Genomic DNA, 13,849 nt, shown 5'->3' with positions numbered 1-13,849 from the left:
CAATCCTCCCCCATTCTCATTTTTTAGCAGCTAAATGCACTCCAAATATGAAAAATATTCAGTAAGCAGCTTGTTCCTTTTGTTGAATTTGTATTTGTGGAAGAAAGCCACTAGAATAATCTACATGTGGTAGTAGGGTATACATTGCAATTCCATCAGTCTAGGGTTGAAATGGAATAAAAACAATATCAACCTTACTAACAGGTTTAGAAGACTAGAGAGGACTTATATTGGTCTGTGACTCCCAGGGGACTTTTTGAACAATTTCTCTTTTGAAATCTCTTTTTCCTATACTGAGAAAATGCCAGAAGTCTAGAGGTGCTTTCTACAGAAAATCAGTTTGAAGAGAGACTAACAAGAGATAAATCCTATTACATTATTTATAATGTATGACAGTAATACAGCCAACTGAAACTGAAAGGAAGCCTTCTCAGTGAATGAGGCTTTCACCCTTGGTTTTCTTATTTCCATGCTTATTTGAACAAGTGTTTCTAGAATTTTTTCTCTTAAAAAGATATTTTATAATATATATTTCATAAAATGATATACAGGAATCTCACATACCATTCTTCCAAAACTATACAGTTTAAACATTTGTTCACATAGTCCTGATTTAGTGACAACATATTAATTCTCTCTTATTTTTAACAAAGCTATTTCAAGGTATCAAAAAAAGTTTAAAGGGATTTTTGTAGATTATGCACAATTTAAAAAGAATATTATGCACACTTTTATTTTATATAATGATTGCTGTATTTCAAAATTATAACTAATACAAAATTATTCTTAGTTATCTATCAGAAAATTAGCCTTTTTATAGATAAAAATATTGTCAAAAATAGTTCTGATGTCAAATTAAAATGTATATATACTTTTTATGTTGCAGTTGTACTGATTGTGTTTAGTCTTTGCACTTTATTCACTTTAACCAATAAATCACCTAGAACCAGAGACCAAGTCAACAGAATGCTCTGCTTAATAAGTGAAAACCTGTGATAGGTACTTTGAGAAGGATAGGTAAAGTTATCTCTGATAATGAACTTCATCTTCAATGAATGGTAGAACAGAATTCATATCTCTGTCTCATTTGACATTTAGGAGCATGCCATAACCTAGATGTGGGTTTGTTGCTCTGAGCTCATATGGTTAAAAGGGCGGGCTAAATCTGCCAGGAAGTATATATTAATCTTGGGTCTATTGGAAACTGCTGCTTTTCCGTGTTTTTTTTTTATATATAAACTATAAATGAAACTTCAAGATTCTAAAAAGTTAAGTGTATTTTCAGAAGTACTCACAGAATCACTGATGTTTAACCATTTCTTTATTTCCTGGTATATTATGTTCTATACCAGTGCTTTAAACTACATTTCCAGATAATAAAGTTGGTTTTTATGCAATAAAAACCATAAACAACTCCTCAACTGAAGTAGACCATGACATTTACAAAAGTGTAAACATATTTTAGCCCAGAAATATGGGAAGCTCACATTACCTTGACATTCAAACATATTTCAAAATATAAATAAAATGGGTGATACCTAGGAATGTTTGAATTCAGAAATCAAAGTACAAAATTAAAGAGCATTTCTAGGAAAGATTAAACTCAAAAGACTTAGAATTATTTGATTCCTAAAGGAATCTATGGTTCTTAGTACATAGTGACACTAAAATAAAAATAATTTAAGGTATTTTATTAATGTCATTTGAACACTAAAACAAAGAGAATATACTTTATGCTTCTCAGTACCATTCACAAATTAATACATATTAAATAGTAGTGCCAGCTCTATTTCAATTATATCTTCTAAATGTATAAAATTCTGTTGACAATCAAAAATGTATACATATTTACAAAATAGACCAAAGTACCAAATGCACCTTTTAGTTTTAATTTCTTGAAAACACATCAGAGTTTCCATATTTTTCCTTCAGCCATACTAAAAATTGCATTTATTCTTCCTGTATTTACCATTGTTTAGATATCTTGGCATCTTCCATAAAATGTAAACTATAAAACTGACAGCATGCCAAAAAAACAATGGCATGAAATTAGTAGACCCATATAAATTAAGATGATTTGGTAATACTCCAAAGCACTGCATCTGTTAGTTTGCGTCTCTTAAAATACAGCCTTGCAAATAAATATGTTAAAAATCTAGAAAATTTTAGGCTCATCTTTTTTTTTTTTACATGCATAGAAAACTAAATGACTGTGTCCATTTGAAGACAAGTCTATGGACTATTTGAGGGGGTGGAAGTTTATATCTTGTAAGCAGAGGCTGCTAGCTTGATCCCTGACACTTCATGCTCCTCCAAACTCTGCTAGGTATGGCCCTGGTGACCCCTCAGTATCATCATAGAGTTCAAACATTCACTCCTCAGGCATGCATAAAAACTAAGAGTTAATTTAGAAATTTTCCATTTGTGGGGCTGGAGCAGTGGTGCAAGCAGTAGGGTGTTTGCCTTGCACGCTGCTGACTTAGGACAGACCACTGTTCGATACCCCAATGTTCCATATGGTCTTCCAAGCCAAAAGCAATTTCTGAGAGCATAGCCAGGAGTAACCCCTGAGTGTCACTGGGTGTGGCCCCAAAACCAAAAAAAAATTAAAAAATAGCCATTTGTGTCTCTAATTGTATTTTTCCCCATTAAATAAAACATAGGACTACAACATGAGGATTCTGTATTCAAGAATGTGAGAAAGTAAATTATTTGTCACTCACTGATAATTAAATATCAACTAAAAAATTCCACTGAAGAATTTCTGAAATTAGAGAATAAGTCAATGGAAAAATAGAATTGAATTTACATTAATTTACTTCACAGGAGATTTTTACAACCTTATCTACTCGATACCTATACAGCTAATATAGCAATATTTTATTCTTCCAAAGTCTTATTTATTGTGCACTGCAAAATCATTCCAAAAAGTTATAAAGAAAGATGCATACCTATAGTAGATGAGCTTTTTAAAGAAAAAGTTTTTCCATCCACTAGGATCTGTGTATGTGTGCACTTCCTACTGAATGGACTGGATAATGGGATCAGCAGGAGTCTGAGATCAGCATTCTAGGACTCAATAAAACCTTCCTTAAACTTAAGATTGGCATTGGCCCTTAGGACTGCCCTTCAATAGGTGTCATTTTATCCATATTGAAATTAGAGAATAATTCTAAAATTAATCTAGGAAGGGAAAATTCCAAGGCTTGAGCTTTAAAAAAAATTGAAGTTGGCTGCATCACAAATATGTTAACAGTGCTACAAGGCTCATTCCCATCCCTTGGTGTTTTTCTTTCTTCCTTTCTTTCTTGCCCTTCCCACATTATTTTGTTTATATTTTGGTAGGCTTGCTATTCTCATTTTGTTGCAAGGCTGCATTTTAATTCATCTGATTCTGCAATTTGAAAAAACTTCTGACACCTGTATCCATTTGTCCCCAGCTGGTGAATGAGCAGCAGGAAAGCAGGCCCCTCCTGAGTCCCTCCATCGATGACTTTCTCTGTGAAGCCAAGACGGAGGCAGCAGCAAGGCCAGTAACATCCAATACAGCCGGTAATTTCTTCACTCATAACTGATCCACAAGTGGAATTTATTTTTACTATAGGGACATGCACATTTTTCTTGCCACACTGTGTTTTAAGTGGAAAATAACATTGGCAACCAAGTGATATTTTGGAACATGCACTTTCTGCAGAAACTAATGAATCACTTTTCTTCCTGTAAGAAAAGGTGGTATATATTACACAACCATTTTTACTGAACATTCCTGGACCACTCTTAGTAAGCAGACACTTTCTTATGCATATTTTCATCATTGTACCTAAGAGTTCCTAGTCAGAGCCCTTGAGAGTCCAGAGCCCTTTCAAATCAAACCCAATCTTTCAGAATAAAGTTTTCTAAATTCTTGCAACAAATATAAATGACAAGAGACCAGTAAAGGTAAAGTGTATGCCTCCCTTCAAAGGAGTCAGATGATCATTACAATGTTCTAGAGACATGGTCTATTAAAGTTGGTTACAATTTTCAGTGAAGTAAATTTATTTCTTGCTCCAACTTATAAGTTATTTGAGTATTCTTTTTGAATTAAACATACCAAATATTAAACTGTGATCTATACATGCATACATAGATGTCAAGTATTCCTAATGAGTAAAGGCAAGATGCCCCTGGTAGGAAGCCTTTCTTCTCCTGCACTCAATCCTCACCGCTGTGAAAATGAAATCACTTATAAAGGACCCACCCTAAGATAATATTACAATATTAACTTGCATTGTTGTCTTGCAGGCTTTGCTTATAAGAGCCCTTCATTCAATTCCTGCCATTCTGTGCTTTACCATGCTTCTGAACACCTCCTGGTGTAATTCCAAAACAGAGGCACAAAAATCTACTTTTCACTCTTTAGATCTCAGACAGTCATAAATCTGCATTGATTTTATTCAGTCTTCATTCACACTTATAAGAATGATATTCACATAAGAATGAAAAGTTCAAGGGGCTGGAGAGATAGCATGGAGGTAAGGTGTTTACCTTTCATGCAGAAGGTCATCGGTTCGAATCCCGGCATCCCATATGGTCCCCTGTGCCTGCCAGGGGCGGTTTCTGAGCATAGAGCCAGGAGTTACCCCTGAGCGCTGCTGGGTGTGACCCAAAAATCAAAAAAAAAAAAAAAAAAAAAAGAATGAAAAGTTCAGAGCTCAAGAGATAGCATGGAGGTAAGGCATTTGCCTTGCATGCAGAAGGATGTTGGTTCGAATTCCGGCATCCCTTATGGTCCCCCGAGCCTGCCACTAGCTATTTCTGAGCATAGAGCCAGGAGTAACCCCTGAGCGCTGCCGGGTGTGACCCAAAAACAAACAAACAAACAAACAAACAAAAAACAGCAACATCAAAGTAAAAAAAATGAAAAGTTCAGAATTAAGAAATAAAGATTATGTTGGATAAACAGAGAGAATAAAAAGGAAAGGAAGAAGATCATCATGTTTGGTCTTTTTAAATCAATTCCATGTTTCTATCAGGTCCTCAACTTGCTTGCCTTGCATATAAATATTTTAAGCACATGAAGAAAATTGGTTTTTTTGTTTGGTTTGGTTTGGTTTTGTGGCCATACCCGGTAACGCTCAGGGGTTACTCCTGGCTATGCACTCAGAAGTCACTCCTGGCTTGGGGGACCATATGGGACACCGGGGGATTGAACCGCGGTCTGTCCTAGGCTAGCACTGGCAAGGCAGACACCTTACCTCTAGAGTCACCACGCCGGCCCCACATGAAGAAAATTGTAAGTCAAGGAAATTGTAATTTTATTTTATTTTATTTTCGGACTACACCCAGTGGTGCTCAGGCTTACTCTGAACTCTGCTCTCAGGGAACACTCCTGGCAGACTTTGGGGACCACCTAGGTACTGAGGATCCAAAACAAGGCAACAGATTACAAGGCAAACACCCTACTCATACTGTGTCTCCAGCCTGTGTCTGTTCTTTATAATGACACAGGATAAAGATGATAAATGCACTTTCATTAGAGTTGCAGTGCACGTTTTGAGGCTTATCGAGTTTTATGATTTCAAACGCTAGCTGTGCAACTTAGCAGCATGCTGTCCTCTGGCAAATTGCTTTAACTAAGTCTGTTTCTTCTTTCTAAGATCTGAAACTCACAGGTAACTTGTGAGCATTAGATGAGGCAATTTATGTAGTTTTTAACACCATGTTCACTCTATTTGTTAGCTATCTTGTGAAAACCAGTATGCCCATCACTTCGTTTTGTAAATGCATTATCTTTCTTTATATCCAACAAAGCAATAATTTTCTAAATTTGACTATCACCTTAAGTAATCAAGCAAATAAAATCGTATTTGGTCCATTTTAAACTTCAAATAAAACAAATGCTTTTATCATCAGATAAGATTCATCCTTCGTGTCTATAAAACTAGAGCTCACCTTGTAAAGAAATCCAAAAAGACTCATTGCACTAAAATATTTCAGTGTTCTAGGGAGAAACTATAAAGCTTATAGAGTTCTCAGATCTTGATTTTAGTATTCTTTACACTTTCCAGTTCTCATGACTGTGAAAATTAAGTCACTTATGAAGAGCCCATTTTAAGAACATAGAACATTTGATTCAAAATTTATTTTCTCCTACATTTTCAAACCTGTGAAGAAAGTCTCTACCAGATGATCATGATCATCTCACATACATTTGCAGTGACCCAACTACATCAAATACATTTCATTCTAAGGGTGTCAGAACTTCCACATTCTTTAGCATGTCTGAAGTAAGGGTCAGGTTGAAAATGGCCCTTTTATACAAGTTACAGGCTTGTATAAACCTCAGCATTTAGTGCTTTGTGATGACACCAGCTTTTATCCTGAAGGAAGATGCATTTTGATGCATTTTAATGTCATAATTTAAAGCAGAGAATTTTAATCTCCAAGGAATATTTTATTCAAATGAACACAAAGTAGGTAATATTAAAAAAAAAGATCTCTTCCAAGGTCAGTAAAATAAGATTGATTTTCCTCTGCTAACTCTGAAATAATATATTCATCTTCTGCTTGTTTCTACATAAGGATTACATTTTTGTCACCCAATGTTATAACTTCAAGATGATCAGATAAGGATATTAACTATTTTCCCCAATTAGCATCCAAAATAGCCTTTAATGTATCTGCAGACAAATGAGACATTTTATCCCTAACTAGTAGTGAGGCCAAAATAATTGCTGATATCCTTATCATTTAAATGGCAAATTAACATACATTATACACAGAATATTAAATCAAATACACTAAAAGCAACTGGATAACATATTTTAAATTAATTATACTGAAAGACAATATTACTTGCAATGTAACTAGTACAATGTCTCCAGAATATTCTATTGTTTTTCTCCCTCCCTCCTCCAAAATATTCTTATATTTATATGAGACTCTTTTTCAAAGTGCAAAAAAAAAGGAGTTTTAGATTACATTTATATATCTAATAATATAAAATAATTATAGATAAAATTTGAATTACTAAATAGAGTTGCTATCAAAGAACAGTTTTTTTATAGTTTAAAAATACTAATCTGGGTCTAAATAAGTGGCCCACTTGTTCAAATCCCCAAAACTGCTTATGAGTCCTCCAAGCAGTGCCAGGAGTGATTCCTTGGCACAGAACTGGGACAAAGCAAATAAAATTAATCATACTCACGGATACAGAACCTGTATCACTATATAAATGGGATACATTTATAAGTAAAACTATTCCCCCTTACTAAGTCCACATACCTATTACAGACACTTTATTATTTACTTGTAAAATTAGTATAAAATTTACCAAACATTTCCATAATGCTCATTGCCATGAATCCAATGGTATGTCCTCTTGAGAGAAGCTTAGACATTTGAAAAGAAGCATAATTACACAATCCAATAAATGCTTGAGGTTGAGAGTTTGGATTTCTTTAATTTGGGTTGTGTGTATGTGGTGAGTTGAGGCCACAACAGGCTGTGCTCAGGGCTTACACTCAGGGAATACTCTTGACAAGGCTCAGAGTACCATATGGCCAAGATCAAATCTGGGTAAGCTGTGTGCAAGCTATGTGCCTTTCTCACTGTACTATCTCTCTGGGCCCCAAGAGTTGAAAGATTTTAAAATCCAGTTCTATTTACCATCACTGATAAGATCTTTCCTATAGAACTTTTCTCTGTAATCCTCTAGCCATCATTGTAAACATATATATATATATATATATATATATATATATACATCATATATATATACATATATATACCATGCTTTCTGGAATGCCAATATAGTTTATAAAAAAGTACTAGTCCCATCAGTATCATGGCACAATTTTTTATTTACCACCCAAGGTTGTTCTTTTATCTGTCTTATCTGTCCACTCCATGTATATACTTTTCCATTGGAAAATGTCTCAAAATCAAAGGTTCATTATACATTAGTTCAATTAATAGGAGTGTTATTACCATTAAAGTAGCACATTGGGGATCCGTCATAGATGCTGTTTCATCCTAACTTTCTAAGCAGTCTTATCTCCCTGAGTCCAAATGAATTGGTGTCCAAAAACATCTGTGCCCTGTGGGAATCCTTCAGTTCAAAAGGTTGTTACTTTAGCCAGGCATTACGTATAGGCACATTGAAATAAATGCTTTGATGCTATTCTAGATCTTCATCTTTAGACCATCTCAGAAGTGGAACTGCGTTATCCAAAAAGAGAATTTCTGAGATAGAACCTATTTAAACCAGGCCGCAGGCTCTGCAAACTTCGAAAAGAGAATGAAAGCTACATGAATAGAATGCTCACATTCATTACCTCTAGATTCAGGTTGAATCTAAGGGATTGTGGTGAAGAACACAGGTGTGGAAGTGGCACATCTGGGTTTGAATACTGATAGAAACACTGACCTAACAGTTAAGTGAGTTTCCAATTGCTTCTGTAACAACTTAGCCCAAGGATAATATGGTAAACTATCCAAGGAGAATAGAATTGAGGGCCAGGAGGGCCAGTCCATGATAGGAAGCTTGCCGCAAATAGCAGGGGAGTGCAGTTAGAGAAGAGACCACTATGACAGGAATAGTTGGAAATAATCACTCTGAGCAAAAACTAGGTGCTGGAAGGAGATAAAGTGATATGCATGATAGCCTTTTAGTAGCAATACTGCAAACCATATTGTCTAAAAGGAAAAGAAAAGGAATATAGAGAAGAAAAATGTCTGCCATAGAGGCAGGTGGTGAGAGGTGGTGGAACTGGGGACATAGGTAGCAGGAAATATGCACTGGTGAAGGAATGGATGTTGGGCATTGTACAACTGAAATTCAATTACAAACAACTTTATAACTGTGTGTGTCATGCTGATTCGATTAAAGATGTTTTTTTAATTATCCCAAGATTAGTGGTTTACAGCAACACAAATTTAGGTGCCAGAGCAATACTAAAATGACCCGGGCATTTGCCTTGCTCAAACTGAACTAAGTTTGATCCCTGGCATCTCAATTGGTGCTAGTCAGGAGTGATTCCTGAATACAAACTCAGGAGTAAACTCTGAATACTATTGGGTGTAGCCAAAAATAAAAATCACAAATTAAAAAAATGTACTATTCTTTTATTGTAGAGTTAGCAGGCCTTAAATCAAGATGTTGGTAAGGTTGCATTTCTTCTGGAATCTGTAGAGAATTCATTTCCAGATAGCTCAAGTCAGCTTCAAACAGGCATGCTCAGTATTATCTTGGTATGATAAACATTCATCTAAATTTTTTACATATTTCTAGCACTGTTCTTAAAACTTTAGACAAAAATTTTACCTAATGTTTTACCCTGTGAAATAAAATTTTGTCCCTATTTTAGAAGCCAGAAACTAAGGCTCAGAAAAATAAAGTGGCCATCGCAAAGTTACAGTGCTAGTTCTTGCCAGGATGAGGAAATGAAACTAGGCAATCTTAAATGCTGTCTGGTGCTACCTTACTTCACTCGGGGTGGCTGTACAACATCAAGATACTACCCTAAATGGGTTACTTGAACTAGAGTGAAAAACATCACAAGTTCTCAAGGTATGTCTGGAAAAATATTAAGCTGTTCAGAAGTCACTGAGCTTAGATTCACCCCTATTGTGGCAGATATAAATAAAAATAGTAAATTATTTTGGGCCATGGAACCCCATAGTTTAAGTCCTAAATAAAGAACATATATTTGCTTGCTGTATGTACAAACAAACAAGCGTGCATGAATATGCAAGAATGTGCAAATATATTTTATTCTTTCCAAAAAGTGAATCACCACACCCATTCTTCTTTATGCTTTGGAAATTATGGTTCCTATAACTTTCAAAGTTTGCCATTCAACTTCCAAGACACCCCTTTACCAACTGGCAAAAACAAAGCTTTTTTTGTATGGGCTTAGCATTTGTTTCACATTTGTTGGGAAAGGAACAAAGGAACAGAAAACTTCAAATGAACACAGGAAGTGCTGAGGACAGTTTTTGTTTTCTGGAGGTGGGGGGGATTTACTGAACCAATTTTGAGTTTGTTATTCACTCTTTCAGTAATTTACTTATTCTGAATGGTATGAAGCAGATATAGAATTAATTTAATACTACTCACCAGTTATTATTCTGTAACATATTTACTTCCTATATACAAGCAAACGATTCCTATATAATTTGCTTCTAAAAGAAGTCCAAGAGCAAGTGACTAATTCCTAATTGTTTGAACAATTAGTAAAAAGACATCCATGGCATTCCAGAGAGTATAATCCACTTCCTTTCTTCTATTATAAGGATATCACATTGGGCCTCAAATTCTTGCCAACATAACAGTAAGCCTAGAAATTTCTATTTAAACATCCAAAGGATATGAAGTGTGTGGCATCCTACCCTATGTTGGCTGCTTGCCATGCTTAAATTTTAGTCATCCAGTCAAGCAGCTTAGTTCTGAAAACCACTTCTTGCTCTCCTTGCACCTGCATTGAGCGAAGTCTGTGCTAACTACCAAACACTACTTTCCTCAGCCTTTCAGTGTTAGAAAGTAGCTCCCATATTCCCAATTCTTCAGGAAGTGTCAGAAAGGATGACACTTTTAGGTCATTTTATGACATTTACTTCAAACCATCTTCTGTAGTACCAATATTTTTGAACCTCCATCTTATTCCCAGTGGTATTGTCCCTTCTTGTCAGTGTGTGGACCTGACTCTTACCTGAAATAAAAATGAACAAAAGAGACTAACAGAAGAGGAAAGGAAAGAATCACATACTGACCAGGAAAAAGTGAAAATAACATTTTTGAGTACCTATTGTGTGCTGGACATTGACACATTTAATTTACAATTACATAATTTTATCTTCATGTTGTCTCTAAAGAGATTACTAACATTCCTTATGTTTTAGCTATGAAAACTGAAGTTGAAGAACTTGCTGTCAAACTTCTAAGCAGTTGTAGGGTAGGCAAACTATTTCCACATCAGCAACAACACTGACCCTCTAAGGTTTGGCTGGAAACAAGATTATCCAGAGTAAAATCTGACCCACAAGCCTAAGATTCCACAAGAATGTTTAATATAAAAGAATAGTAAGACACTAAACATTTGTGTAAATGGGGAAAGCAGATAGAAAAGTGTTGACAGGTCAATCAAAACCTATTCCCTGCCAAGAGGAAAAGCTGAGCAACAAAAGAGGAGCAATGTTGTAACTGGTGGCAGGTAGAGCTTTAAGTACGTGCCAGGGAGAGGTAACTAGCACAAGGACTTCCTGTCACTTTGGTGGCTTTCCATAGCTAGCTGAGCTGTGTGAAGTGTTCCTGGGTCAGAAAATTGCCCAAAATTCAAAATCGGATAAAGCTGGTGAAAAGAGAGAAGGCTGAACATGGGACTGTGGTGGGACTGTTAAGGGAGGTTTTCTCTGATTTGCATTTTTCATCTCTCATGATAAGCTACTCCTTTCTATACTAGGTCACTTGTAAGGCAAGAGAAAGAAGAGTTACAACACTTGTCTTTTCAATTCTCCTCTGCCTACTTTGCATTTGAATAAATTATTATTTCAGCCTTAATTAGAGTATTTAATACAATATAATCAACCTGCTAGGAGGCAAAAGTAAAACTAGTTTATTGTTTGTTGCACTGAAATTCAAATTTGCATATTAAATAGCAAAGGCATTAACATGTATACCTATTCATCAACTATGGATTATAAAATGCCTCTCCTGTGTGAGCCCAAACAGCAACCGCTTTCTGATTAAACTGCTTAATTAAGTAAAAGGTAATCAACAGCATTCTTTTATATTCTGTGTACTTTAGTAATTTAAAATTAAAACACAGAAAACACAAAATAAAGATATTCAGAACCTTCCTTCAGTCTTCTCTATAACTGTCGCAAACATATTTTTGAATACAATAAATTGACTAATCTTCTCTGGAAAAGTTGTAATCTAAAATAAATCTCTATAAATAAACAAAGCAATACTGGGGCCTCATGAAAGCACAGTGATAGAGTATTTGTCTTGCACGCGTCTAATCCATGATGGACCCACGTTCGATCCCTGGTATCTCATATGGTCCCCCGAGCTTGTAAGGTGTGATTTCTGAGTTCAGAGCCAGAAGTAATTCCTGAGTGCTGCCAGGTGTAGCCCCCAAACAGAAACAAATCAAACAAAAACGCAATGCAATACAATATATAATACCAAAACTTAAATTCACTTCTATTGTTTTAGTTTTTCCAAACTTCATCACAAAGAGGTTGATCTAAACTATTTTTTTTAGATTTGTACCATGTCAAATTGAAAATAAAAAATGAACACAGCAAACTTCCCAGTCCAAAAACAAATGGTCTTTATAAATCAATGTCATGTGAATTGAACGTGGTACTTCTGACCTCCACTGCAAACTAAAATCTTTCTCTACCCAAATGAGACCTATTTTTAGGTAGTAAATTTCAAAATTTACAATGAATGGGCTAATTTCTTAACCTCTTCCATCTCTGATAGTATTGACCACAGGTTTAGATCTCCTGGACCTGAGTGAACCTGTCTCTCAAACCCAAACCAAAGTCAAAAAGTTGGAGTCTTCATCCAAAACCTCATCCCTCAAGAAAAAGGCTGATGGATCCGACCTTATCAGCACAGAATCTGAACAGAGAACACAGTCTCTTCGAGGCTCAGAGACAGCATCACTGGATTTGGGTAAGGCCATTAGATTGTGTCTGCTGCTGCTCACACTTGCCTTGATACCACAGTCATATTCAAATCGTGAACAATGGAGTAGAAAGATCATTTCCATCCATGTAGGACAGTTTCAAACCAGTGTAAATGCACATTTTTTGTACTTGTATTAAATGGCAGTTAGAGAACTCACTGTGCATAACTAACTGATGTGGAGTCATTCAGTCACTTATTTATCCTCATATATCAAGTTCTGACAGATAGCAGGTGCCATACTAGGCCCTGGAGTTACAAAAAAAAAATATATATATATATATATGGCATGAATCTTGTTTTCTAGAAGCATTTAGGAGAGAAAATTTAGGAGAGAGGTTACATTCCATACATTCAATCATCATAACCCTTTGAAATAAATGAGGAACCAGGTTTTGGAATTTAAATAACTGCCCAAGAATTGGGGATGCAGTTCAACAATAAAGTGCATGCGTTTGTTCAATCCCAGGCACTATAGACAGTGAGAGGAAGCTTTTATTTGCCATTCCTCTTCAGAACAATACTGGCATGAAATATAAAGCAGGAAAAGAAAACAAAGGCAAAAAAAATCAATCAATAATTGTCCAAGATTATATAAGAAGCAACAGGATTTGAGCCTTGCTCTCATTAAATTTAAGTTTATATATTTACTAACTGTACATGCTAGTAAAAAAGGAAACCCTAAACTTTAGCTCATGGAACCAGTCAAATTCAGCTTTCCATTCTCAGTAGAAAGGTGACTAGTATTTTACTGATAAGAACAGATACTATACTTGATCTTAGCCAAAAGGCCGAGAAGCGATAGAAAGTTGACTAGTATTTTAGAAAGCCACAGAGAGAATGTGTCTCTCCAAGTTGTGATTGACTGGTGGGCACATAAGCATTGTATACTCATCACATAAGCATATTAGAAAATTATGCATGGGGGGGGGGTAACACGATAGCACAGCAGTAGGGCTTTTTCCTTGCACAAGGCTGACCTAGATTGGACCGCAGTTTGACCTATGTTCCATGTGGTCCCCCATGCCAGTAGCAATTTCTGAGTGCATAGCCAGGAGTAACCCCTGAGCCTCACTGAGTGTGATCCAAAACAAAAAAAAAGGAAAAGAAAATTATGCATGATGTTATAAATATTAAATAGAATATATATGAAATTTGTGTGGCTAG

At 35.5% G+C, this 13,849-nt stretch overlaps 1 protein-coding gene and 1 pseudogene across 7 annotated transcripts in view; one reads left to right on the top strand and one right to left on the bottom strand.

The window, feature by feature from the left end:
* Window positions 1-13,849, top strand: part of PEX5L (peroxisomal biogenesis factor 5 like) — a 250,961-nt gene that overhangs the window by 157,005 nt on the left and 80,107 nt on the right. For all 7 annotated transcript variants that reach the window (XM_049775845.1, XM_049775842.1, XM_049775843.1 and 4 more), the window contains 2 exons: window positions 3,441-3,552; window positions 12,476-12,670. In XM_049775845.1, coding sequence (XP_049631802.1) covers window positions 3,441-3,552; window positions 12,476-12,670 — 307 coding nt within the window. The remainder of the gene's footprint in view (window positions 1-3,440; window positions 3,553-12,475; window positions 12,671-13,849) is intronic.
* Window positions 13,317-13,485, bottom strand: LOC126012773 (uncharacterized; annotated as a pseudogene).

This window comes from Suncus etruscus, chromosome 6 (assembly GCF_024139225.1).
Source record: "Suncus etruscus isolate mSunEtr1 chromosome 6, mSunEtr1.pri.cur, whole genome shotgun sequence".
NCBI lineage: Eukaryota > Metazoa > Chordata > Mammalia > Eulipotyphla > Soricidae > Suncus > Suncus etruscus.
This window is presented reverse-complemented; position numbering and strand designations above follow the sequence as displayed.